This window comes from Rhinolophus sinicus, linkage group LG03 (assembly GCF_036562045.2).
Source record: "Rhinolophus sinicus isolate RSC01 linkage group LG03, ASM3656204v1, whole genome shotgun sequence".
NCBI lineage: Eukaryota > Metazoa > Chordata > Mammalia > Chiroptera > Rhinolophidae > Rhinolophus > Rhinolophus sinicus.
Window position 1 is genome coordinate 176,360,023 of NC_133753.1, and position 26,793 is coordinate 176,386,815.

The 26,793-nt window shown below is 38.1% G+C and overlaps 1 protein-coding gene across 1 annotated transcript in view; it reads right to left on the reverse strand.

The window, feature by feature from the left end:
* LOC109450219 (sperm flagellar protein 2) overlaps positions 1–26,793 on the reverse strand; it is a 159,206-nt gene that overhangs the window by 110,353 nt on the left and 22,060 nt on the right. Inside the window, exons 3-9 of the mRNA XM_074329218.1 lie at positions 24,901–25,153; positions 21,687–21,857; positions 19,537–19,677; positions 17,934–17,998; positions 13,615–13,801; positions 7,109–7,297; positions 2,703–2,890 (exon numbers count right to left, since the gene is read on the reverse strand). Coding sequence (XP_074185319.1) covers positions 2,703–2,890; positions 7,109–7,297; positions 13,615–13,801; positions 17,934–17,998; positions 19,537–19,677; positions 21,687–21,857; positions 24,901–25,153 — 1,194 coding nt within the window. The remainder of the gene's footprint in view (positions 1–2,702; positions 2,891–7,108; positions 7,298–13,614; positions 13,802–17,933; positions 17,999–19,536; positions 19,678–21,686; positions 21,858–24,900; positions 25,154–26,793) is intronic.

Consider the following 26,793-nt stretch of genomic DNA (forward strand, 5'->3'; position numbering starts at 1 on the left):
TCTTAACTAATCATGTCTGCAATAACTCTATTTGCAAATAAGGTTACATTTTGCGGTACTGGGGGTCAGGACTTCAGCATATCTCAAGTCCATCCATATATAAACATCTATATACTGCATTTTTACATCCAATTTTTACATTATAGTTTGAGCTCTTCCTGATTCTTGGAATGACGAGTGATTTTTTTTTTTTTAATTGAAATCTACACATTTTGTATTATGTTGCAAGACTCTGGATCTTATATAAACCTTCTGTGTTAGCTGCTTTGTCTGATGTTGCTTAAGCAAGAGAAAGTGCCGTTGTGTTACTGACTAGTATGGATAGAAGTCCCCACCTGGTCTTCCTTGCCACCCAAGGAGAGGGTATCCTTGTTACTGCTGGGAGGAGGTGGCAATTCTGGTTCCCCATATGGTCTCCACTGCAGTGGGGGTGGCTCGTTACCACTGGGCAATGGTGAAAGTCCTGACCCTCCAATGGGCCTCTTGTAACAATACTCCAGCAGGGAGGGGTGGAAGACCATGCTTCTTACTTGGCCTACTCAGATCTACTGTGATGGGTGTGTTGGAGTTCCTTGTTACAGCCTCATGAAGGCAGGAGACCAGGCTCCCTACGTGGCCTTTGCTGGCAAGGGTGGGAGTGGGGTCTATTTTCTTCTGTGGTATTGGATGGAGAATGGTTACTGTACTGTCTGAAAGTTTTCCATCTTGCTAGGCTACTTTACTGGTCCTTTGGCTAGAGACAGCAGGTTTTAGTTGGGGCTATTTTTGTCGGCACCACTGGCATTTCTGTGTTCCCAGAATATTCAGCTCTGGGATGTGTGAGGCCAAAAGAAAACTGAGGAAGCTCAGCGCTGTGTCATCCTCGGGTCCCCAGGTCACTAGCCGGTCTGACTTCTCCCACCTTTCACATCCTTCTTGTGTCTGTTTCATGTATAACACCCTGTGCTTTGTGTTGTACTTCGTGGGAAGAATAGGGAAGAGGGCCTTGAATCTGTTTTCCCAGGGCACAATGGGATTTGCGTTGATGTCTTAATTTTAAATTGTGAGCCTTTATTTGTTTGGGGAAACCAATCTGCTTTATTCTGTACATTTTTCCCCTTTAAATGATCTTATTTTGTGTTTTTATATTTAAATCTCCTACTTTTACCTTTTGTAATAAAATCTATTTTTTTTTTAACCATTAAATGCTTTGCATCATTTTTCCTTTTAACCCTTTTATAGTTTAGCTTCCTCATATTTTTGTTCTTATAGTTTCCAAATTTTTGAATTTACCTTAATTTGAAAAGTATTTTTAAATGCTCACTCCTTAATCCCTTTCCATTTTCAGTGCTATTTATTTTATTTTTCTCAGTCTTCTACCTTATTAGTTTTATCTCCAAATGTCCTCACCATTATGTTATTTCATTTAGTTGTTTTTTTTATATGGCAGTGGGTCAGAAAAATGGCTATAGGGGTGAGAACTGTGGAGGATGTCCCTATCATGGATGATGTGATGGGCTGCTTTCCCCCTCACCTGTCTGACCCTGTAGATCATCTGGCTTTCATTCTTTTTAGCACAGGTTCTCAAGAAAAACTCAGTGTGGGTGACTTGAAAGGTACACAAGATTTGAATTGCCTTATCGTTGTCCTTGTAGAATTGCTTTCACTGAGATCTACTGCGATGCCATTCCCCATCAGCTTTGAGCTAAGGACAGCACAAGAAATAGGTCTATGAAGCCAGATGCTATCCTGTTTCCCTGAAAATAAGACCTAGCCAGACCATCAGCTCTAATGCGTCTTTTGGAGCAAAAATTAATATAGGACCTGGTATATTATATTATATTATATTATATTATATTATATTATATTATATTATACCCGGTCTTATAGCAAAATAAGACCAGGTCTTATATTAATTTTTTGCTCTAAAAGACACATTAGAGCTGATTTTCTGGCTAGGTCTTATTTTTGGGGAAACACGGTATATATGCTTAAAAGACATTGCTGAGGACATTCTCCACTACTCTATTCAGTGTACCTTGGGTGAGGTCACATGAGAAAACTGCTGTTCTAAACTGAGTTCCAAGAAAAGTTTTGTATTTTGTAAAGAACTAGAATGGAAAATGGAAATCATGTAACAGATTGTGTTTCCCTTTTTGCTTTGGCCACCAGGAAGCTCAGATGAAATTTGCAGCTCAGTTGCAGTAACTGGCAAATCTATGGCTGCCTTTATAACTCTGTTTTAATTTATCCCTTGTTCTTAACTTTCTACTTTAATTTGGATTTTCCTTTGCTCTTATTTTGGCATATTCTTTATATTTTTTGTTTTCTGTTTTGCTTATAAATACTTTGCTTACTTTTAGAAACAAGGTGTAATGAAAATAAATAACATTAATTATTAGTAAATAATCTTTAAATAATTCCCGTCTTCTAAGAAGTTTCAAGTGTTTCAAATAAATTATCTTAGTTGTCCTAGTAAATCATAGAGAATCTAGACACAAAATTTAAATGTTAAAAAACATATAAATACACATTAAATAAGGCCCGTCAGTGTGTGAATTACATCGGTAATCAAGGTACTCTGGATCCCACTTCTTATCTTCCTTTCATAAAACATGTTTATCTCTCTTCAATTCTCAGCCTACTGTCCAGTTTACAATCTTATTCTTTCTCATTCTCTGTGGTGTCTCCATTGTATTAAGTATAATAAAAACAATACTTACTTATTTGTCAACATTCGATAGTCTGCCACTTTAGTGGACAAATCAAGTATTTGATCAAAAATATCAGCACACATTAAATAATGCTTTTTGTAACGAGCTTGAGCTCTTTCCACAGCAATTTGTTCATGAGCTTCCTTCTCTCGGAGGGCTTGTTCTTCAGAATCGATCTTGGCTTGTTTTGCCAAAGCCTAAGGTAGCAAAGACATTTTTACGTCACTGTAATTGTGCAATGATTCAAATGAAAATAATGTCTTAACTTCAATAACCAAAATGTGTCTAGATAGACTGAAACCTCCTTGTAGGCCAGGGGGAAAAAAAGTAAATAAAAGAGCATTTTCTCCTTAATATATTAAGTACTGAGTATGATGGCAAAGACAAAATTGGAAATATTCTCCTCTAAGCTTATCTTATCAGTGAAACACAGTGCAGAGAAAAGTGGCATAACCAGGGAAAGCCCATGGATTAATGACAAATTGGATTTTAAATGTTTTAAGAGAACTCTTGACTTCATGGGTTTCAAATAGTCAGAGGCGGGGATCACAGAGAAACAGGCAAGTCTGGGCCAGACCCCAAGCATAGCTAGCCTCTTCGTACCCATGTCAGGAGCCTTAACCTGACATATCTGCTCTGGACAATGCCCTTTGTCTTTTAGTGAGAGAGTTCTAGAATACCGATTTATACATAGAAAACATTTTGTAAACTCCCTGATTATACTGGCTTGAGAATATAACACATTTGTCAACAAATGTTAAATGTGCCTTCTGCTATTACATCCTTAATAAATTGATATAAATCATTCATAGAGACATCTATATCTGCAGTAAGTAATGAAATATTTAAGCAGTTTGCCATCACTCTCTGCTCAGTTTGCCCATTATTTAATTTAGAAAACCCCTTCTTCACACAAAGTACAAAGGGCAAACTCAGCATGACAAAATATTGCTTTTCAAATAGCTATCCCAGCTCCTTGAAGAATTCTGTCCTGTGCTAACATGCTCCAGAAACAAGACCTGCCTCTTATAAGTTAACCCAGTGTGTGTAAAATGGAGGTAAACTGGAGCCTTGGTGGAGCTGCGATGGAATTCAAGCCCCGGGTTGTGTACAGAAGTCGGGTATTAGCTGTGAGAGCTTGGGCAAATCATACTCTCCCTACACCTCTATTTCCTCAACGCAAAGCGGTGATATTAATAAGACTTGGCATTAACAGGAAAACTAACCAGATCATCTTGTGAGAGCAAATATTTCTTATCATGATAATATTCACAAATGACTAAATGCATGACAATGGACTGATATCGTCCATTGAACCAAATGGAAGGTTAATTTGTTTTGTGACTGTCATTTTATTTTGTTTGTTAGTTGTATCTTTGTTGGGAAAGGTGACCTCTAAGGTCAATCCTGTTCATTGGGCATGTTCAGGAAATACAACCGAATTTGTTATTTTATTATTTTGTAGGCTCTATTTTCATGGAGAAAGCATACAATTTAAGTAAAAGCTTTATGGCATGCTTCATGAAGTGTGAGTTCAGAGGAAAGAGGAGGCTGAGAGAGTAGGAGCAGTTAGATGAGAATTTATGGAGAGAGTGACAGTAGAATGGGACATGACGTTGGTGTACCACAGTGCCTGTAAAGCATGGGGAAACATTTAGGACATGAGGACACCAAAAGCTCGAAAGGAAAGTGGAATGTCCCCAGCAGGACAGAGCAGCTTTCCTCCCTCCTCCTCCCATGCCTTTCTTCCTTCTTTGTGGCCACCTAGTCTTCTACCTGTACCGAGCCCCCAACCCTCCCCTGTGTGAAACCCACCATAAATTTCCTGTCCCGTCACAGGAGAATGGATTGCAGCCCTAAAAAAAGAAAGAAGGAAAGGAAAGAGGAAGTCTGGGGAGGTAGTAAATCTCAGTGGTTATGAGCGCAGACTCTGGAGTCTGATGGAGACGGCTGTGCTCCAGGTTACACCACTGACAAGCTGTGTGATTGCGAGCTTTCTGCGCTTCGCTTTCCTTACGTGTAAAGTGCAGAAGAGGATGGTGTCCCTGTGAAGTGGCCATTGTGAGACTTATATATGCAAGTAATGAACAGTGCTCGATGCTTAAGTAAATGCTCCAAATGAATGTTAAATATCAACTTGTTTGTTTATTGTTAATGACAATGGTAGGTGGTACAGGAATTTGAAATCAGAAGCTGTCTTAATAGATGCCCTCTTGTCTTAAAGAGATTAGCAGATTTTATCTAAAAACAAAACAAACAGATGAAAACTGCTGATGATGAAAAAAACATGAGCTTTTTCTCTCTCTCATTGTGCCAGACATTGGCCTAACTAAGCTCTGGGAAAACAGAAGCAAACATGGTCGCTGTCCTCGTGGAGCTTTCATCCAGTAGGCGAGGTAGTCAAGAAGCCACACAAATAAAGGTATCATTACATACTATGATAGGTGTCACTAGGGAAAGACTGTGGCGTGTGGGGCTACATAACAGGGGCTTTGACCTCGAGAAGAAGCGGCAGGTGCACGGGGCCCTGGAAGATGATTATTAACTGGGGAAACGCACATGGGAAGACGGGGAAAAGTAGAAGGAATAACTTGTTCAAGGACCTGAGCGCAGACCAGTGTGGCCAGAGGCCAGGGGTGGAGGGAACAAGTTAGGAGCAGGAATCTGGTGGAAAGTAAGCCATGGATATTTGTGTGTGTGCGCGCGGGGGAGGGGGGGCATAGTGGCCAAATCTGAGAGTCCACAGGATTCCTCTGGCTGCAGAATGGAGAATGGTTTGGAGGAAATGAGAGCAGGGCAGGTAATTTGCATAACTTCTCTCTAATTTCCCCCTTTCTTCATTTCTAGCGGGTAATCAGAGTCTTTTTAACTCCTGCTTTAGGGAATTTTTGCAGGATGGAGAACTGAAACTGTTGGGGGCTCCTCCTCACTTTAAAAGACTAAATTCAAAGGCAAATTAATATAGGTTACTCAAAGGGGAAGGTTTTCAGAAAAGAGAGAAAGAGATGTGTACCCCGCTCCCTGGCAGCTCCTGGGGACAGCAAAGCCTCAAAGGGGAACCTGGAAGGGACCCACAAAGCCTGGGACAGCCTCCTCAGAGGCATGTGCTGCTGGCAGCAATGCGTGGGCTCAGGTAGCTGAGGTCAACAGACTGGGCTTGTGCCTGATGGCTGGAGTGTGTTTCCCTGAGGACTCGGCCCTGTGACCTGGGCCCTTTGTCTAATGCAGTAATCATACCCCCACCGTCTTGGAAGAGATTGCCTGAGGAATTAACATACAGGATAGAAGGAGGCCCAGGACTGACAGTCAATGTTTTGGAATTACAGAAGAATGTGCCTACGAAGAAGGCTGAGGCGGAGCAGCCAAAGAAACAAGAGGAAAACACGAGAGTATCCTCCACAGAAAGTGACCACGTCATCATTAATACTATGAATCTTAGTATATGAAATACATTAATAGCCTATGAGAACCATTAACAAACTTTAACATTTTTAATAAATTTAAAAGTACTTCTAGGATATCCCCCCTTCCCTCACCACAGACAATAACAAAACTATAATGATAACAATAAATTTTTTTAAAACTTCTTTCTTCTTCTTCACAAAAGTAAAGCAGTAGAAGGATAACGCCGTGGGGAATAAACTATATTTTGTTTAGTTCGTATGATACTGGAAAGAAAAAGTGAAGTGTTCCTTTGACAAATTCAATTCGACATTTATTTATGCACCAGCCACGGGTGCATCCAAACTGTGAAATCGGCTATCTGCAAGGGAGGGGTATCAGGGAGGCAGACACCTCAGCTTTAGGAAAAGGTAATGGAATGTAACTGTTTTCAGGTGCTTCAGAACCTCACAATGCTGGTCTCTGAGGCCCTAAGGGGCCTGAGGGTCCCAATCCTCAGAAACCAACTCAAGATAATGTTTCTCAGCATAATGAGGCCTGTGCTGCTATACATATTATACTATCCTGCACTTAATTAACTGCGTTTGTGAAGCAAACATATTTTTCTAATAGGCACTTAGAAAAATTAGCTAAACACATCATTTCTAATGCAAGCAAAGGGCACTCAATCCATACAACGTGACTCTTGTCAAAAATAAAAATAAAAAAGGAATGGCACAATTATCCCGATAATTCAGCTTTTGAAGAAGACGCTTGAGATCAGTACTCACGCAGACACAAGGACTAGTGGGGAGCGTTAAATATTTGTAGAACCGAGACGGAATGTGGGTGCTGTACGTGCTGTCAGTGTAATTATACAAAAATAAAAATGGGGAGAGAACACAGAGAGGCCATATACAAAAATTAACTTTGTTCAGTGATTTGGCAACTAAATCCAGATTTGTTTACCTTGACTTGGTAGAAAGGATCAAAATTAACCTTAAAAGATTTTTGTTAAGGGAGATATTGTTTACCGCTTCTCGATCAAGAGCATCCTGGAAATCCTTTAGTCGTCTTTCCTCATATTGTTTTTCTCTGAAAATCCTGTTTTGCCACAAAACTTCCTTTTCATGCCGAACGTGCATGAGTTGCACTGCGATCCTGCGCTCCTGCTGGGACTGTCGCATCAGCCGGTTAATCAGCTGCTCCTCCCGATAAGCCTCCTGCAGACACCATTGGAAGGGCCAGTTATCCATCAATGGGAAATCCATGTCTGCCCCTGGGCTAAGAAGCCTGTCCGTAAATAATGTGTAAGAGGCACAGTAGCCATCCACGTCAGTTTCTGCCATTTGATTTAAATTTCAACATGGCAAGAATCAAGTCATAAAAATAAAAATTCCCAGCAAAGGTGGTAAGCTTTTGGTATCTAGAAGCATTACAGTCTTGCAACTCCCAATTATTTTAAACGAATTATCACTTCCTTTAAAATCCAATCAAAATTACATTAGGTGATTGTGTTCAAGGCTTTATAAACAAGGGATATAATTCTCAGTGTATAAGTATGTTTTCAGAAATTTGGAATTGTGCTATAGGTATTCTTAACATAAATACTAGTCATAAAAACAAACACAGACACCAACTGGCTGAAGATGGAAGAGCTGATTAGTTCCCAGTGGGGACATCTCAATACCTGTGTAAGGAAAGTCTAAAATCTGATAGAATGGGAAGGCTGGAGAAGAGGCTAAAGGGAAAAGACCCACTCTTTATTTTAGAAAATTCTAATGGTTGTAATCTGGAAGAGAAATTAAATGCATTCTCTTGGCTCTCTTTAAGAGAATTAAAGGGGAACCAGAAAGTGAATAGTGGAGAAAACATTAACATGGGAATCAGAGGCCCTGGCCACTGCAGCCAGTTGTACCATTAATTGGTCGTGTGGCCTTGGGTAAGTAACTCGAATTTTCAGGGCCTATTTCTTGACAGATAAAATGAGGGGTTTAGGTGGAAGATGATCTCCAAAGCCCCTTCAACCTCTTTCACTCTGTCTAAACAGAGACCTCATGTGGAAGAAGGAGGTAATTAAAGTTCTCAAGGTGGGAGACTAAGAAGACCCAAGTATTGGAGTTGTCCACTCAACAAACTGATTATTCAGGAAGAAAGCCTGGCATCGTTAAAGACACTGTTTCACATCATCTCTTCCACTATAAGATTATGGGAGAAATACTGTATATAATTTTCAGAATCAGGACACAAATAACAATAACACTCTGTGATAAACACCAAAACGTGAACCTGGGAATTATATAAAAATGTAGATTAAATGCAAGTTTAACTGAAAGTAAATATGAATTTTTTTCTGTTAGTAACATATATCAGAAAAAAAGTGAAATCATGAACAACTTTGAAACACACATCTCATCTGATTATAAAATTCTAGAAGCTTTAATGTTAATCATTGTTTCCTTTTGAGATCCAATAGTGGAGGTGAGGCAGAATGTAAAAATGGCCACAAGTTCTTCAGTTTTCTTCATCCACAGCTTTGCAGTTTTATCCTGAAGATATTCCCATCAAAAAAGTAGAATCTATTTCTCCATTCCTTAAATATGGGGTTTGGGATGACCATTGACTTGAATTGGCCAATGGGACATTAGTCAAAAAACAAAACAAAACAAAAAGAACAAAATAAACAAACAAACAAAAAACAGTTGGGGTCTAATTTTCTTAATTCTCTTGTGACACCTGCCACTACCACCACATTTTCTGGTCTGCTAGAGAATATGCCGGGAAGAGAGAGAGAGAGAGAGAGAGAGAGAGACACACAACAGTCTTCCCAGCTGGACTTGATGAAGCTCTCATAAGTCAGCCAGCCCCAGCCAACTTACCAGCTGACCGAAACCATCTGTGCAACGCCAGCTAAAATCAACAAAAGGACAACACAGCTGAACATAGCCCCATCTGTCTACCACATTTTGAGGTGGTTTGGGATACATGAGGGGCAGCCACAACCATATTTTAAAAAAATATATATATATAACCTTGATTTATTATTTCAAGTGAATTCTATATTAAATATAGACTATATTCTACATTTGGCTGTGTTTATAGTACAAAGCAATTAAGTTGTAAGATGAGATCTGGTAGATATGTTTTGATTATTGCTTGGATGACAACGCATTATGATTAAAAAGGAGAAAAGAAAATTACTGTTGACTAGCTGAGTCAATACTAGGTATATGAAGCTTCAGTATGAAAAACTATAAAGTGTATTAAAACCTGCATGCAAAAGTTGAGTAGAAAAGACATTTTTTTTTTTTTTTGGTTCCATTGCACAAGTAGTTCATGTTTTAGAAATATACTTTTTCTCAAAATTTCATTAAAATGTGGGATACTTTCTCATAGAAAGATATAAATTATGCTTAGGTGCTCAGGACAGCTTACAGATGTCTGTTTAACCCATAACATAGGTGAAATATTCTATACAAGTATATGCAATGAATAAAATAAGAGAAGTAATTTCTCTTTTAATTATATGTAACCATATTTGGGGAAGCTTTAGACAAATAATCTAAAACACCCTCAATTTGATTGCTTGGTCCTCTGCCCCTTCCAGGAATGGAGCTAGGAACTTACTCTGGCTATACCATTGCTTAATTCTCCAAAGATGCCAGAGCAGCTCCTGTGGAGGAATGTGGCACTGCAGGAAAGACCTGGAAGCAAGTACTCAAAGGTCTTTCAGTTAAGAAGTGGGGGAGGGGCCTAGTGTTCAAATGCTACTTCCAAGGGAATAATACAGAAAAGGTTCTGGGAAGGTGGAGGTAGTGCAGTGAATCCCAAGAACGAGCCAGGATGCTAGCCAGATAACCACAGAATCAACTGGGAGCCAAATTGAGTTCATAGTCTGAATATCTCCACTTAAATGCCTATGAAGTACTTTGAACTCAACAAGTCCTGAACTAACTCCCCTTCAGACCTGGTTCTCCCCCTCAGTATTTCCCCATCTCAGTCGATGACCCTATAAACCTATGACTCTGTGATCTAAAGTGTTAGCGCCATCTGAAGTTCATTCCTCTCTTATTACTCCTAATATCTAATTCTTAAAGAAGTAGTCTATTTTGCCTCCTATGTTTCCAATCACCCCCAACCCACTTCTATACATACTGACATTACCCCACCTTGAACAGCCTCGGCCCCTCCTTACCATGCCTTCCCCTCAACCCATCTCCAAAACCTATCCTCCAGAAAAGTCAAAGTGATCTTACTAACCTTAAATCTCATCATTTCATTCACATTGTTTCATTTCTTTACAAATCAGGAGGCAAGGTATCAAGAGAGCACAGGTCTCTGGCTCGCGCTTCTCAAGCCCATCTAAAACAAGGGTATATAAACGCCAGGGGGACACTGCAACAACTTGAAAGCTAGCGAAGACATTCTGAGACATTTCTGATAGCTGTAGTACACATGGAGCCAGAATGAAATCATCCAGGACTGACATGAGATTCATGTCATGCTCCCAAAAAGCAATGGAGAGTTGCAGGAAGCAGAGGAAATCCTAGCCCTGAAGAGTACCATTTTCTTTTTGGAGGAGAGAAGGACAGATGGGAAAACAGGCCATGCTGCAGATGGGAATTTCCCATTCCACCACTGTGGAGCATTGTCACTTGTGTCAGCTACACAGGGAGGCTGGGGACACCACACTTAATGGAAAGGAGGCAGTGGAAGTGGAAACCCCTTTTTGATTGCCCCAGACTGGTTCTATAATAGGAATAGCAACTTTCCCCAACAGAGAGAGGAAACAGCACAGAGATGGAGTTCCCTTGATGGAAATATCCAGAACACTGACTCTCTTTAATGTCTCTCAGGTTGCTGCACCCATGAACAGATCTTGAGTTAGAGCCTTGAAAAAGTGATGCTAAAAGCATCCTGGTGGAAAGGGAGAAAAAACAGAAAGAATTCACTCACTTCATTTTCCAGGTAAATGTCAGGCCCAGATTATAAGCAGAAAAATAGAAAAAACCTAGCAGCCAACACACAAGTGATTTATAACAGATGGAAGTGTGTTCAAAATTCCATTGCTAGTTAACAAAATTTGAAATAGGTAGTTGTTTTTAAAATCTACTTTGCAATCGTTTAATTTTCAAAATTTGTAATTTTGCTAATTAAAAGAAAGACTATCAAGATGAATGAATAAAGATATATGTGAATCTGAAGAGAGAAATAACCTTTTAGTACAAAGTGCTGGGGGCAGAGTTATTCTTTGAATTTTTCACTAAGAAAGGAGTAAATCTATAGCTACACAGTTTTACTTCTTCGTACTTTTACAAAACCTACATTTCCCTTCAGTTAACAGAACCACTGAGCAGATCAGATGTGGTAGTTAGGTGAATAAAAGAAGTATCCTCAAACGGACTTTCATATTTTAGATGTGCAATTTTGTCCTATTTACATTCGCAACTCAAATCACCTTCTTTCCCAAGTCTGTTCCTCTTACCACCTTCCGTATCACAGCAAATGACACGCCCATCTGCCTAACTGTCCAAGCTAGACATCTGGCCTCTTATCCTACTTTTGCACTTCCCCATGTCTAATGAATCATTACGTCCTATTGATTTTACCTCTAAAGTAGCTCCTGAGGCACTTCTTTCCATCCCCGTTGCCACTACCCTAGATTTAAACCAGAATAATGTCTTAACCTGGATGATAGCAACAGCTCCTTTGCTCCCCTGCAATCTATTCTCAAAACTAAAGCCAGAGTGACCTTTCTAAAGGCAAATCTGACCTGGTCACTCTTGTTTGCCTTTGTACTCAGGATAAAATCTCCTTATTTTTCTTTACATACCTTATAAGGTTCATTGATTTGGCCTCTGCTGACTCGTGCCAGGTGACATACTAGTTTGCTAAAAGCCTGAGCCTTTCCATATTATATTCTCTCTGGAAACACACTTTACCTTCCACCATTTTGGCCTCTGCTTACTCGTGCCAGATGATATATTAGTTTGCTAAAAGCTTGAGCCTTTCCATATGATATTCTCTCTGGAAACACACTTGGCCTTCCACCACAATTACCCCACATTCAATTAGCTAACTCCTGACCCTTCCCTCCAGGCAAAGACTTTTTTTTTAATATGACCCTAAAGCACAGAGAACAAAATCAGAAATTGACAAGTGGAATGGCCTCTAACTATAAAGCTTCTGCACAACAAAAGAGACAAGCTACAGAGAGAAGAGGCAACCTATGAAAAGGGAGAAAATATTTGCAGACCACACATTTTGGTTAATATCCAAAATGTATAAGGAAGCCAAACCACTCAATAGCCAAAATGATAATAAAAAAGCCAAGTAACCCAATTAAAAATGGGCAAAAGATCTGAGTAGACATTTCTCAAAAAAAAAAGACAAATGGCCAGTAGGTATAAAAAGGTGCTCAACATCACTAATTACCAGAGAAAATGAAAATAAAACCAAAATAAGATCTTACCTCACACCTGTTAGAATGGCTATTATCAAGAAAAAAAAAAAAAACAAACCCAGATAACAAGTGCTGGCAAGGATGTGGAGAAAAGAGAAACCTTGTAAACTGTTGGGTGAGACTATAAATTGGTACAGCCAATATGGAAAACAGTGTAGTGGTTTCTCAGAAAATTTAAAATAGAACTACCATATGACCCAGCAATCCCACTTCTGGGTATTTATCCAAAGGAAATTAAATCAGTATCTCAAAGAGATACCTGCACCCCCATTTTCACTGCAGCACTATGTATAATACCCAAGATATACAAACAACCTAAATGTCCATCGATGGATGAACAGATAAAGAATATGTGGTAATACACACAGTGGAATATTATTCAGCCTTAAAAAAGAACGAAATCCTGCCATTGTGACAACATGGATGAACCTGAAGAACATTATACTAAGTACAATAAGCCAGATACAGAAAGACAAATATTGCATAATCTCACTTACATGCGGAATCTAAAAAAGTTGAACTTATAAAAGTAGATCTTATCAAAAATTGATAACTATGTGAGGTGATGGATATGTTAATTAGTTTAATTGTGGTAATCATTTTACAATTACACATATATCAAAACATAATATTGTACACCTCAAATATATACACTTTTTATTTGTCCATTATGCCTCAATAAAACTGGGGGGAAGTTCCCTTTTACCTTTAAAGATAACAATAGACACACATAGTTGACGATAAGTTTTAGATTCCTTTTTCGTATTTTTTTATGGTAAATAATACAATTTACCATTTTAATCATTTTTAACTGTACAATTCAGTGGTATTAAGTACATTCACCATGTTGTACAACCATCACCAGATTTTAGATTCTCTAGTCAATGTTGTACGTAGTTTTTCTGTTTTGTTTTGTTTTTTCTGAGCGTACTTGCTGTTATGATGTGAGGATGTGCTATTGACATTTGGGTCAGAGTGGCAGATAATACATACAAAAGATACACATATATGTGTATAAAAGACTACAGTTTGTAAAATTTCCAGCACTACTATTTAACAAATATCTAAATATCTTACCTCTTGTGCTTCATGGGCTATTAACTGGTCCATTAACAGTCTCCGCCGTCTTTTCTCCCTTTGTTCTCTTGCAAAAGCATCTTCTTTGAGGCGTTTTTGGATTTTTTTTATGTAGTCATCATCAGAGTAAGTGTTTAATAAATCAGTAGTCGTCTGGCCTGCTGTATCTAAAGAAGTCTTGGGTGCACTAGGGACAATAATTTTTATTTTAGATTGAAAAATAATGTGATCCCAGGCTACTACTTGTGACCATGGAGAAAGACCTCAGGAGAAGGCTCCCCTGATGCTCTGTTAACTTATCAATACAAGCATTGAAGTGAATATTAGCACTTCAGTATTACACCCATAGCTTACCAGTAGATTCCATTTGCCTCATGCCATTTGAGATCCTTAGCATAGTCTTCTTACTAGACTTATCACCAACTTGTTCTTTCACTTCTCATGATCTTCATTCTATCCATAGGTTCTGAATGTTTCTCCTTCTTTTTTCCTGCCGGCTCTCATGTTTTGAGTCAACAGCAGCATAATATTGATAACCAAAGAGTGAGGGAAGGCATATCTCTACAAGAGTCAGTTAGGTATACTAATGTCTGGACCCTGAGAGTATTTCCATGGATGGTTCCACCCACTATCACTCTCTCACTTAATGCAAATAGAAAGCGGCTCTATGAACTCCCAAAGGCCTCTGACTGGTTAGGGCAGTGACCCAGCTGTTATTGGAGGCTCAGCAGTTGAAAGCTGACTTGCTTATCATGCCACACTCATAAGCATAGGTCTGACCTAGCCTCGTGCCCAAGTCCTGGATCAAGAAGAGCCAGTGGTCTTACCAACACAAAGCAAACAATTTAGTGACACAGATGGTGGCTTAGATGAGAATTTATAGATTCATTCAAAAGTTATTAAAAGTAAGATAATTTTATATCTATAAGAATCAAATAATCAATTCTCATTGGAATACTTCTTTAAAAATAAACAGAATACAATACAATGGTACAAGATATATCATAATGTGATTTGCCAAGAAGTAGTAAATTTTAGTATTATGAATAATTACTGTTTTTAATATTACATTATTGCTGAATTTTTCATGTAACTTATAATCTTACTTAAAAGACAAGGACACATTATTATGGTGTGTAGGGACTAAATAGTCATCAATTCTCATGTAGACAAATAGTCTTGTGAGAGCACAGTTAATTTATATTTAATGGTATAAAAATTGCATGCTTATGGGACAGATCGTATTATATTATAGTGCATCATTGTCGGTTTGCTGCTCCCAGCTGACCTCTGAGCTCATAAGAAAAATGTCCTATTTTACTCCTTCGTACCTATGCCTCGTACGCCTGACGTGTGGTTGACGTCTGCTAAATATCAAATGACATGCTAAGAAACACTACATAAGTATGACATAATTTTTAAAATCACACACTAAAATTCTGGTTGTTTTATCAGCAGGAGCTCAACCTTCGGTTGTATCTTGTCACTGACAACCATTGAACAGAACTTGTGTAGCTATCAAAGCCTCAGTAATATCAAAATTTAACCCTATTTATTAAGATTTAGTATAATTATTTATGAAAATTATGTAGCATAACTTTTTCAGATCATAAAAATTCTTATTATATTTTTACATAAATGTGGTTTAAAAGAGTTTGCCCTGGATTGCGCATGGGACTGAGCTCTTTCAACACTAATTTATGCTTCTAATAATATTCCTCACATATTGCTCCTCTTTTATTTCTCAGTCTGTCCATCCACCCATCCACCCACTCACCCACCCATCTACTATCTTATTACAATAAAGCCACACAATATTTTGTTGAGTGAATATTTATTTTACTAGATGTGGATTTCTTGAGGGCAATAATTATGGTTTCTCTATATCTGTTTGCTTCCTAGGCCTCCATAGAGTTAATGATTGTATGTGTAGGAATTATTAGTAATAGGAACCTTGGCCAAATTTGTAAAAAAAAAAAAGAAAAAAAAAGTAGTTGTTCAGAAGATCCTAAGGGAAACCTATGAATCCAAATGTCAAACTGCAGCAGCCAACAACCTCATGCTTTATCTTAAAAAATAAAACTGCACATGTAGGGAAAAAAGTAGACATGGGAGGTCTTGTGTTGCTCACATTGAAACATCATTTTTTCTTCCACAAAAGAGAAAAAGATGGATTTTGAGGTGACATCCCTGAGGAACTGTTTCAGGAGCAGGCTGCAAAGAGGCAGCGGCAGAAATTGTTCCTTAGAGTCACCTATGACAGGATTTTAGTGCTTTGTGTCATCTAGTATGACATTTCTTAACAAGCCCAGACATGCTTGATTCTAAGTTAAGAATTCAGAGTGAACCAAAATTAGTGATTACTAAAAGAGCTTAAGAAGGGCCATATTGTACCATAGCCTTTGTTTTCTTTAAAAGTTTGCTCTAGATCAGTGTTTCCCAACATTTTCATTTTAGGGTCATCAGAGGTATTTGCAGTCTCAGATGATTCTGATCACAGCCAGAGGTGACTGGTCCAGGGACTCTTGCTGCCATAGGCCCTATCCTGCTGCTCTGAGAAGTGAGGGTGTCAATATTACATTGTCTTCCGAGGGAAATTTCTAGCAGAATCAAAAGGAGCCTTCTACAGAGACAGGACTTGTGATAGACACTGCTATTTTCCTCCAAACAGAGTCCAAATTTTATTCAAAAAAACAATGTACCTAGCTAAAGGCTACATTTCCCAGCCTCCCATTCTGCTACACATGGCCATGTGACTGAATTCTGGCCAATACGATGTAAGCAGAATGTTACATGGGACTTGTGGAAAGGCCCGTAAAAGGAACTATTTAAGATTGGAGATATCTACTTCTTGCCTAGCCTCCTTCCTAATGGCCAGACCTCCAGCAGCCATCTTGTACTGTGAATGTGATATTGAGGGTGAAAACCACATAACAGGACAGTGCAGTAAAAGAAAAGGAGGAGCCGCAGTCCTTAATGACCTTGGAGCTGCAACACACATCTTGTACTGCTCACATTCTGATTTCTAGGACATGAGCAATAAGTGAACATCCATCTAATTTAAGCCACTCTTGTTTTGTGGTTTCTAAAGCTCACTGATAGAGAGACTTAGGTTCACGTTGAGTTAACAGGGCAATAGGGAACAGGGTGAAGGTCTGTAGCTGAACGGGGATGACCTTTAAAACATTTAATAACTGACATGGCAAGGGCACCAATCAATCAAAATGCATGCTGGTGCCAGGATTGGAAAATGCTGCTGTGCTTTGTGTTACCTCTGGTTTCTAATTGTGTGGAGTCCCAGGAAAAGGGCCAGCCATGAGGCTACAGAGAATACCATTCACCAACAAGTAACAAAATAATTCAATATGTTTAGATGGTAATTCTGGTAGATGCCATCTGTGTATCACTCCAGAGCATATAGCTGGTGAAGTGAGTGAAAAGTTGGAAGAAATCCAGTAGTTTTATGGGTCAAGGTCAGGGTTCAGGTGGTGGCTACCTGGGTAAGTAGACTTGGACTGTGTTTTCTTTAGGAGTCAGGGGCAGCACTGAAAAATGGGAGTGAGAATTAGAAGAGGGCATCAGGAGGGTGTGAGGAAAGGTACTGTATGTATTCATTTTGCTTCATTTTCCTTCCTCACCATTTCTTCGTCTAGCTTTTTCCTTTTTCCTACTCATGTGACTCTATTCCCTCAGAAATATTAATATGGAATCAAAGTATATAATTTGTGTCTGTTTTTATTCTTTGACAGAGATTTCATATTCTATGAATCATAAATAAGTAGAGTTTGGTAGTTTCCGTGTAAAAATGTGAAAAAAGAAAAAGCATTCAAGTTGCTCCTACATATTTCTATGACTAAATGTAGTTACTAATGATTATTTTCTGTGAGTCAATGACCCTTAATAGGAAACAAAAAGGGAGATATTTATCTTTGGGCAAATGAAGTCCATCAACCAGGCACTTTTTGCAAAGAACTCAGTGAACTGACTTAGTGACATTTGGTCAACAAATTCATTCAACAACTCTTTATTGAATCTCTGTGCCAAATGCTGAGGATGAAACAAATGCAACATGAGAGAAACCAACTAAAGTCTAATAAAGGCTTTACTGTGACAAATTTAAACTGGAAACAATTTTAGTGAAATGTTTCAAAAATGTTGTGAACTTAGAAGAGCAAGCACACCACAGAAAAGTAATTTAACTTCATGTTTCTTAATAGCCACTTTCCCTCTTGATCTTTACAAAACTATTTCTAAATATCCAAAAGTTACAGGTAGAAAAGAATGTAGCTTTATGATTATTAAAATAGTTCATATCCTACCTCTCTTTTGCCTGGAGATCCTTTTTTATTAATGCTTCAAACTTCTTAATCTCATTGGTCACATCCTTAAAAAAAAAATTCAGTATCAGTTTTCTGCCTCTAAAAACCATTGAAAATCTTCATTTACCATATTCATTCAAGTTTGTAAAGTGACATGCAATACTAACTCAAGCGAATTAGGAGGTGAGATAATAAAAAGCTGTACTCTAGAGTAGTTTTATAATTCTGATTTGTTACTTCTATTCTAAGCTAAATATACCTAACAGAATGTGAAAATTGCCTAATCTGAATAATTCAAATCACAATTTTAGCTCTGACAATTTTAGCTCAAAGGGCATTTAATAAGAATGAAGATTATCAAAGAGTCAGGACATGATTTTTTTTTTATTAAAAAAAACTTTTATTGAAGTATAGTTGACACTTAATTGCAATTCTTTTTAATGAGAATAAGCATTTTTTGGATATAAATATTTATTAAATGATTTAAACATTTTTAAATGATTTAAACATTTCTTACGCCACTTTATTTACTAATTGGCTCTCTGAAACTTAATTTTAGCTCATCCTCTGTCTACCGCAAATTCTTATTAATAAAATTTATTCAACTCTGAGAAATATGAGAATTATACTGTACTAAGATTGGAAGAAAAAAACCTCTGTGGGTAGTATTTTTTAGAATCCAAGTACAGGATTTTTTTTTAATATTAAAAAATGTGGATTAATATAAAATGCAACAGGTTTAGAAATCAGAGATATCTGTCAACCTCTGCTTTACTAGCATCATGAACTTGGGTAAAAAACATGTCAGCTTTCTGAGTCTCAGTTTCCTTATCTACAAAATGGGCAAAATAATACCCTACCTAGAGAGTCATTCACAAATTAAAGATAATGTGAAGTGCCCAATCCATAGTCTGACATAGCAGATGTTCAATAAATTATTAATCTTTTTCTTAGGTCATGGGCAAAAATATCACTAACATCATTGTAGCAGCAGGTAGTGTAGATTGTAGGAATCAGTATCGAAATGCAGTACTGTTCCCCTCTGACATAGAATCAGATTGTAGTCTTTGGAATGATTGACAGTTGGTTAGGGTCTCGTAAAATATCCCTTGGGTAGTATCTGAAATTTAAATATACTGACAGCAAGCAAATCACTTCACATTTCTAGGAGTCATTAAAAAATGGTACAGCACGGTGAGGAGAAATTGAGCAAAAAAATAGTAGAAATGGAACATATATGGTATGTGCACGTCCACTGGCCCCTGGTGTACCCAGGGGAGTCACAAGCCATTATGACGACACCCATTCTGGCCTAGTTTATTAGCGACTACAGAGTCCTCAACAAAGGTACTATCGTTTAACAGGAGTTTGTCATCCCTGGCCTAAAGTTACAGTCTCTGTTTCTGAACAAATAACAGTATAAATGGGTTGAATATGCATACAGTGAAGGAATTTGTAATGAGAAGGGACAATGTCAGAGATAATGTGAAAATAAAGTAAGAAATTTTGCAAGTCCCTCTATATGTATGTTTTAGGGAAAAATCATTCTTTTATTAAGATAAACACAGCACAATATTAAAGGATTTAATATTATATCACTTACGTCTGCCTCTTTTTTCTTTTTCATCATTTTTTGGACTTCAAGTGCTTTCAGAGTACGGTTTGATGCAGGTTTAGGAATCTGTATGATAGCTGCTTGGATTTTGGCCATTATTTCATTTTGTCGTCTTCTGCTCAAGCGTTGCTGAATATCCCATACACATTAGTTTAGTGATTCAGTTTGTGAGAATAACAGGCAGTTATACACTCACAGGTGCACATACAATGTTTCCATTGAAATTCTCTGCTATTAACCAATGGACTAGGTGCCACAACTACATAATGTTATGAAGCAGGAATCAGTATGACTTATTTAGAAAAGTATGATACGAAAAATACAATTTTGGAGTCCCCAAACTATGCCAATCAAATGTATTTTCCTCCTGGGAGTAGATACTGAAAGGATAATAAAGGTAACCCAAATACAATAATTATTTCCCAGTTTCACCTTCATGACCTGCCCAATAATGGGAAGAGAAAATTCTGCCTCTGAAGATGGTCTGAAGAAAAAATTCAATCTAAGACATGGTTTCTAAGAGGGCTCCTAGGAGCACAACAGATATGACAACCTTCCCCAAATTCAGTCATACTTAAACAGCGAGTTCAGAGGCTACATGAAATACGGAACTAACACTGCATTATGTGATGACATTATTGAATCATCTCTTCCCTATCTAGGATGGAATTATTTTAAGAATATAAGCAGAAGGGCACAATTGAAAAAAAATACAGTGAAAGTCAGATAAAATATTTTAAAATAAAAGATTTAAGAGGCAACAAGTGAAACAATCATGTCTTTACTACTATTATATAGAACTAATAAGATCATTAGTACCTGTATCCCAAGATAAGAAACTTCAATTCACCGTTAAAAAAATCAGACATTACAAATAATTTAGATTTTTTTCTTCAGTTTATTTTCTAAAATGTGAATTTTTCTTTAACTGCAATATGTTTACCTTTTTTCTTTAAGAAAACCAGGAAGACATATGCTCTCTTTTTTGTCCTATTTGCTTCTTATGATTTTTAACATAATAATTTATTTCAGAATATTTAATGCTATTCTGAAAAAAGTATTTAAATATCTAATATTTTAAAAATATTTAATATTTGTTTTTCTCAACTTTCTTTGGAGACTTTCTGCATTAGACTTGGCACATCAAAGCTGGGTAGGCTGGTTCCATATAGGGTTCCAGCACTCGGTCTCAACTTAAACACTATTTTAAGAGTGCCTTGTCTCCTTATCATGCAATGCCTAGGGAAGCCCAATCCTTTATCCACTCTCTGGTAAGTAATGGCATCATAATATCTTCCAGAGTTTGTCTCTCATCTACCACTATCACCACCCACCTCCCCATCCAACCCCCCCCCACAAAGAGCTGACTACACTCAGAATATGTTAATTTCTTATCATTCTAAATATATGAATGTAAAGTGATTTACAGTGCAATGACAAGAACCATAATTCTTTTGCCTGTAGTTTACACATTCCATACACATAGCCACCTGAAATTCTCTTAAAAGTCTTTAACGATTCCACACACCGTGGTCCTCTTGTGTCCTTAAAGGCACTGGAGACCATTAAAGACTTCCAGAGAAATATAAGGAGCAGCAAGGAGTTCGTCAAAGTCAGAAGGGTCAGGAGGATGTTAAGAGATGTTTAAGGGCATTGGAAATGGAAGCAAGCAGCGCATCACCCCCCATCACCCAGGAAGACACAAGTGGGGCAAGGCAGAAAGACCAAGGGATTGCAAAGTAGGGTAAAAAGACGGGGAGTGTCCTCTGTCTCCCCCAGTGGTGACAATGGTCATAGCCTTCCCTGGAGTAGCCAGTGGCAAACCACATCACTACAACATAAAAGAAGCATTACTTTCTTCTGGACAACTTAAAAAGAGATGAACTTGTCCTGCCATTCCAGAGAATGGCAGTTCTTGTTCTTAGCCACATGTGGAGGTGACAGTTAGCAAGAGTGGGAAGGAGAGAGGGGAAATATGAGGGAGAGCGAGGTGAGAGCAGGGCCAGGCATCACTGATGCATCATCAGGAACATGCAGCTTGTGCTACGTCGATGCTTATGCAATGTGCACTCTAGGCATAAATCGCAAACGGTATATATACACACTAAGGAGTTTCTGTTAAAATCGTTCTACAAAACCTTTTCGATATTAATACATCTTTGTTCTTCCTTGACTTTTTGAAATTTTTCAAGTTTCTCAAAATGCATGCGGACAAGATCTTCTCTCATGTGTTTATATTTTTCTTGAAACTTGTGTGTAACCCGCATCAGATTGAAATCAGATTGACGTGGTATCAGATTTCTAAGTCTCTAAATGAAGAAAGCATTTCAAAAGATCCTGTCACTAGAGAATAAAGAGCATACTGTCATTATAAGCAAACGTAAAATTTGTCTTTAAAATAAAATTTCTGTGAATTACTATTGTCGATGGTTAAAATAATTTCAAGCCCCATAGTAATCACTCATATCCTTAATTGACGTAAGGAGAATTAAAAAAAAACAAAAAACATGATTTGAACTCCTTCTTATAAAATAGTCTCATATATACTTTTACAGTAATTTTTTTTTCTTTGCTCTGAGTTTAATTTTCAATGAGTGGCATTTGAATTCTTGGAAATACATGCTCATAAAAATTATTTTATAAAACCAATTTCAACACATAAAAGACAATATGAGAAGCCAGGTTTTTTCCATTACTCGAGCCACTTCTTAGTAAAAAGTGAGGAAATATTAAAACTTCCAGGCCACTGGAAATGAGAGTGCAACAGTGCAAGACAGTGAACTCTCAAAGATGACTACAGACAGAGGAGGACACAATGCACATAACTAAAATTTTTTTATCCAGTAGTGATCTCCTTAAAAGCAGAAGACCTACTACAAACAAGAAGAGATGGTCCCGTTGCTCAAACCATTGTTGCTCCTTCTCCCCTGACACTACCTCAGTACATACTGGGACTTACTCGGAATAACATTTAAGGATCTTTGCGCTGACTTTAAGCCCTTACGCACCTTCCTACTCTTCTCTCTGTTGAAAATCGCTTGGCATCCATTTTCACAGAGGCAATGAAAATGTAAGGTCCTCGAACCTCCTACCTCTCCACCTCAACACATACAAGTATATATTATATAGCTTTAACTTAAGTCTTATTTTTCCCTCAACCCAGGAAATACTCATTGAGAAACCGTATCTACTGTTAAGTGTGTGGCTTCTAGAGTCACACTGCCTAGGTCTGAGTCTCAGCTACCACCTTCATGAAGTTGAGCAAGTTACCTAACCTCTCCGTACCTCAGTTTCATCATCTGCAAAATGGGAATATAAAAATTCCTATCTCATAGGACTGTTCTAAAGACCAAGTGAGACAATATATATAAAGCCCTTGGAACAGGGCTTGGCACCTAACTATATACGTTCACTGAATTTTAGTCATTATTAATATTACTATGTAATAAACACTGGTCTCTTCTTCCATCGGTATCAAAGTCACCTCTATTTTTTCCTGAAATGTCTCCTCCTTCATCTGACCAATCGACTCATTCCTTCTCTTTTTCTTCCCTTGAGGATCTCCTTCTATTTGGTCATCACACCAGTCATCCCCGACACTGATTCTTTTTCTCAACTAACAGATTGTCCCCATATCTATATCCATAAACTAAACAATCTCACACTTTCCTTGAGTCTCTCTCCTGCAGCTACTGTTCTTATTTTCTCTTTTCCTTTACCTCCAAATTTCTTCCTCATTCCAATTTACTCCTCAAATCATTGCAATCCACACCATTCTACTGAAATATTTTTCTCTCCCTGAAAGGTAACCTCTAAGAGGGTTGGGTTCAAGGTGCAAGCGCCTGACATAAAGTAGGATCCAAACAAATATTTGTTCAGTGAATGAATGATTGACTCTGGTAGGTCACCCAGGACCAATGTTAATCCCAGTGGTCTCTTGTTTGGCCTCATCTACACAGGTCTTATAGCACTTGTTACTGTTGACTATCTTATACTTTACAAAGAATTATCTTGTATATTGTCTTCTTAAAGCCACAAAAAAGCCTAACTCTGAGACAGATAGAGATAACCATCACTGTTTTTATAGTTGGGATAATTGAGACTGAGATTGTTCCAGGGACTGGCCCAAAGTTAATCAGCTTGCAAATGAAGGAGATAGGATGCAATACTAAGTCATTCAGCTTAAAACCTAATCTAATTTCTAGCTCTCGATGGGTCCTCAGTTCATTCTGCTACCAGGCTCATAAGTATGTCCATAAAGAAGAGACAAATCTGAAAGTGGAAATGGCCTTCATATCTATTATGTCATTGTTGCTTCATAAATTAAAATTTTAATTAATTTAATTTCTATATAGAGTACTGCATCAGTACACTCCCCATTACCCTAGAGACCTGGAAAAGTTAATGCACTTCCCTTACCATTAGGAAATCGCACAGGAACTGGATAGAATTGCCAACTAAAAAGTTGTATCAAGTAAAACTAATTTAATGAGTATTTGCAATGTTCAAAGCATTGTACTAGGCATTTTCCTTGAATCTGAGGAACTGAAAAATCTTGTGAGGCCATAAGACAAATAAAAAATGAAAGTTAGCAACAATATCAGGACAGGAGGTAAACACCAGAGAGTGAGAATTACCTGAGGTTCACGTGAAGAGTCCATGTGTACTGGGAAGGTTGCACAGAAGTACCCAGAGAAAAGTTTGGGGGAAGAGGAGATGAGAAGGGTGAACTTGGGCGAGAGACAGGGAAGAGCAGGAATATACAAGTCCTATTCAAGGGCAAGTTGCCAACCAATGTAGAAGAAAGACTTTATGCTGAGGACTATGAACAAAAAGAGTTAGTGAGACAGGTAGAGATGATTTAGAGAAAGGTCTTGCATGTCAGTCTAAGTTGGGAGACAGGATATATGCAAAATAGAAGGTTTCTGAGCAAGAGAAGAACCCAATGAAAGTAGATGGAATTTAGGGATGATTCGTGTAGCAGTCGATTAACCTCTAGAAGAAAGCCTGAAGGTCGAGAGACATGTTAGTAGGTTGTTGTGGTAGTTCATAAGGAGATCTGAGCAGATGTGATAAGGGTAGAAATGGAAAGAGAGGAACAAGTATAAAAGCACTGGGAATTAGGAGCAAACAGAATTTGACAAGCTATTGAAAATGTGGATAGGATGGAGGGAGACATCAAAAATGGGTAAATGTATTGAAAATATTAATATAAAATAAAACCCAAGTATGGCCAATAACATCCATAACGGATATATATACCCAATGGGGCTACTCTGAGAATGCAACATCACTGTCATTTCTCTTGACTGAGTTTTACATTGATATGCTTATATTTCTTTATGTACTTACATCTTGAAATGCCACACTTTTCATGTTTTGAAGTCTCATATTTATCAGGGGTTGCATGGTTTGGATTTCTGTTCCAGTCAGTCCACATTTCTTCTTCTTCTGAAGAGCAATGTACAACTGATACAAAAGTTTCGTTGCTGCCCCAGGCTTTTCTGTGATAATGTCGTTAGCCACATTCTGATCAAACTGCACCCCCAGAAGGTGAAGTGTTGGCTCCAAGCGAGAAAAGTTATTAAGTCGGGCACTTGAAACCCTAGGCATTCAAATATTTTACATATTTAGACACTAGCATTGAATTAAAAACAAACAAGTATCAGAGGTATTATCATGATCCAATATTTTGAATTATCTCCTGTTCTTTTAAATATATCATTCCTCTCTAAAACCTCTCAATCTTGTGAATACATTGAGCTTTTCCATTGTCCCACACTCCATGAATTTATTTCTCTTGAATGGCTAAACTAAAACTCATTAATTTTATATATTGATCTGCTAAAATAGGTGCTAGAATTTCTACAAGAAGTCAACATAAAACCAGATAACTAGATTTCTTCTTCTAAATGGAGAAACTTAACTATAGTTTTGAAATATGTTATTTTAAAGGCAAAATTTAAATTTAAATATCCAATTCTTTAAGTGATATGACTAGATATTATTATGACTTAATGTGAATAAATAACTTATATGTGAAATAAATAAAGAATAAATAACTTAATGTGAAAATAGCCAAAAATATTGCATTGGCATCTCTAATAACGATCCTCTTAGACACTGCCAAAAATATTTACTTAAATAGTATCAGCTATTTAATCAAATTAATTATGTAATCTTCTTTTTACAGTTTATACTACTACTTTAAGAATCAGTAAAAGTGACCTCAAAAAGTGAGGGGTGCTCTTTGAAATTTTCCCCTTGAAGTTACAACAAATTGAACAGCTATAATTCAATAAAAGATTCCATATGTAACACAAAAACACGTCTGAGATGTCCACACATTGAAACATCTGAAGACAAATGGGGGCAAACGGGAAGTGGGGAAGGGGAAAGCACAGAGCCAGGAGCTGCAGGACGCAGCCGCAGCCCGGAGCTGATGGCAGACCTGGGAGAGGGGAAGATTGGGACTGCCGGTACACTTTCTGTGGCCCTAGCAATCCTGCTTGAGGGTTCTGTATATAATACTGCCTATAATACTGCAGTGTGACAATGGGGGTCAGACAGCCCTCACTGCCAGGTAGAAAAACAAAGCCATTAAGCCCGACCACCTCCCTAACCCTCCCAGAGCTCACCTTCCCACATCCTCCCAGTGTTAGCAGTGGTCCCCAGGGGGGAAAACAACAACAACATGGTAGCGCTGTCGGATTGAAGAGCAGGATATCTGCAGCCATGGGAACTGAAGAGACAGTTCCTGAGTGGCAGACACATGGTGCAGCTAATCCCAGTGATGGGGGAGGAGTTATAGAGGTGAGACAGCTGTGGTCTGGGAGTTGCCATTGCTCAGAGGAGAGCAGAGCCACAAAAAACGCCTGCCACCTCTCCCAACCCACCCCGCCCCCATCTTTCCTGGCTGATGGCAGCAGGTGCATGCAGGGTTGCTGAGCAGACCTCTGCATCTGTCTGCAGGGGCAGAACTGATATTTCAGAGGCTCAGAACCCCATTGCCCACCACACCTTCCCACAAGGTGGTGCCTTGAGACTAAGGTGACCTGGTCACAGAGGATAAGCCCACCTCCCCAGGAAATCTCCCACTATGCAGGAAGCTTGAACAGCAAAAGAGAAAATAAAATGTTCCGGTGCTACCTACTGGAAGGCAAAAGAAAGACCTCTTCATATCAACCTGCTGCAGAATTCACTCCCTTAGATGCCCAGAAAGAGAAATAATCCAGTAATTGCCAT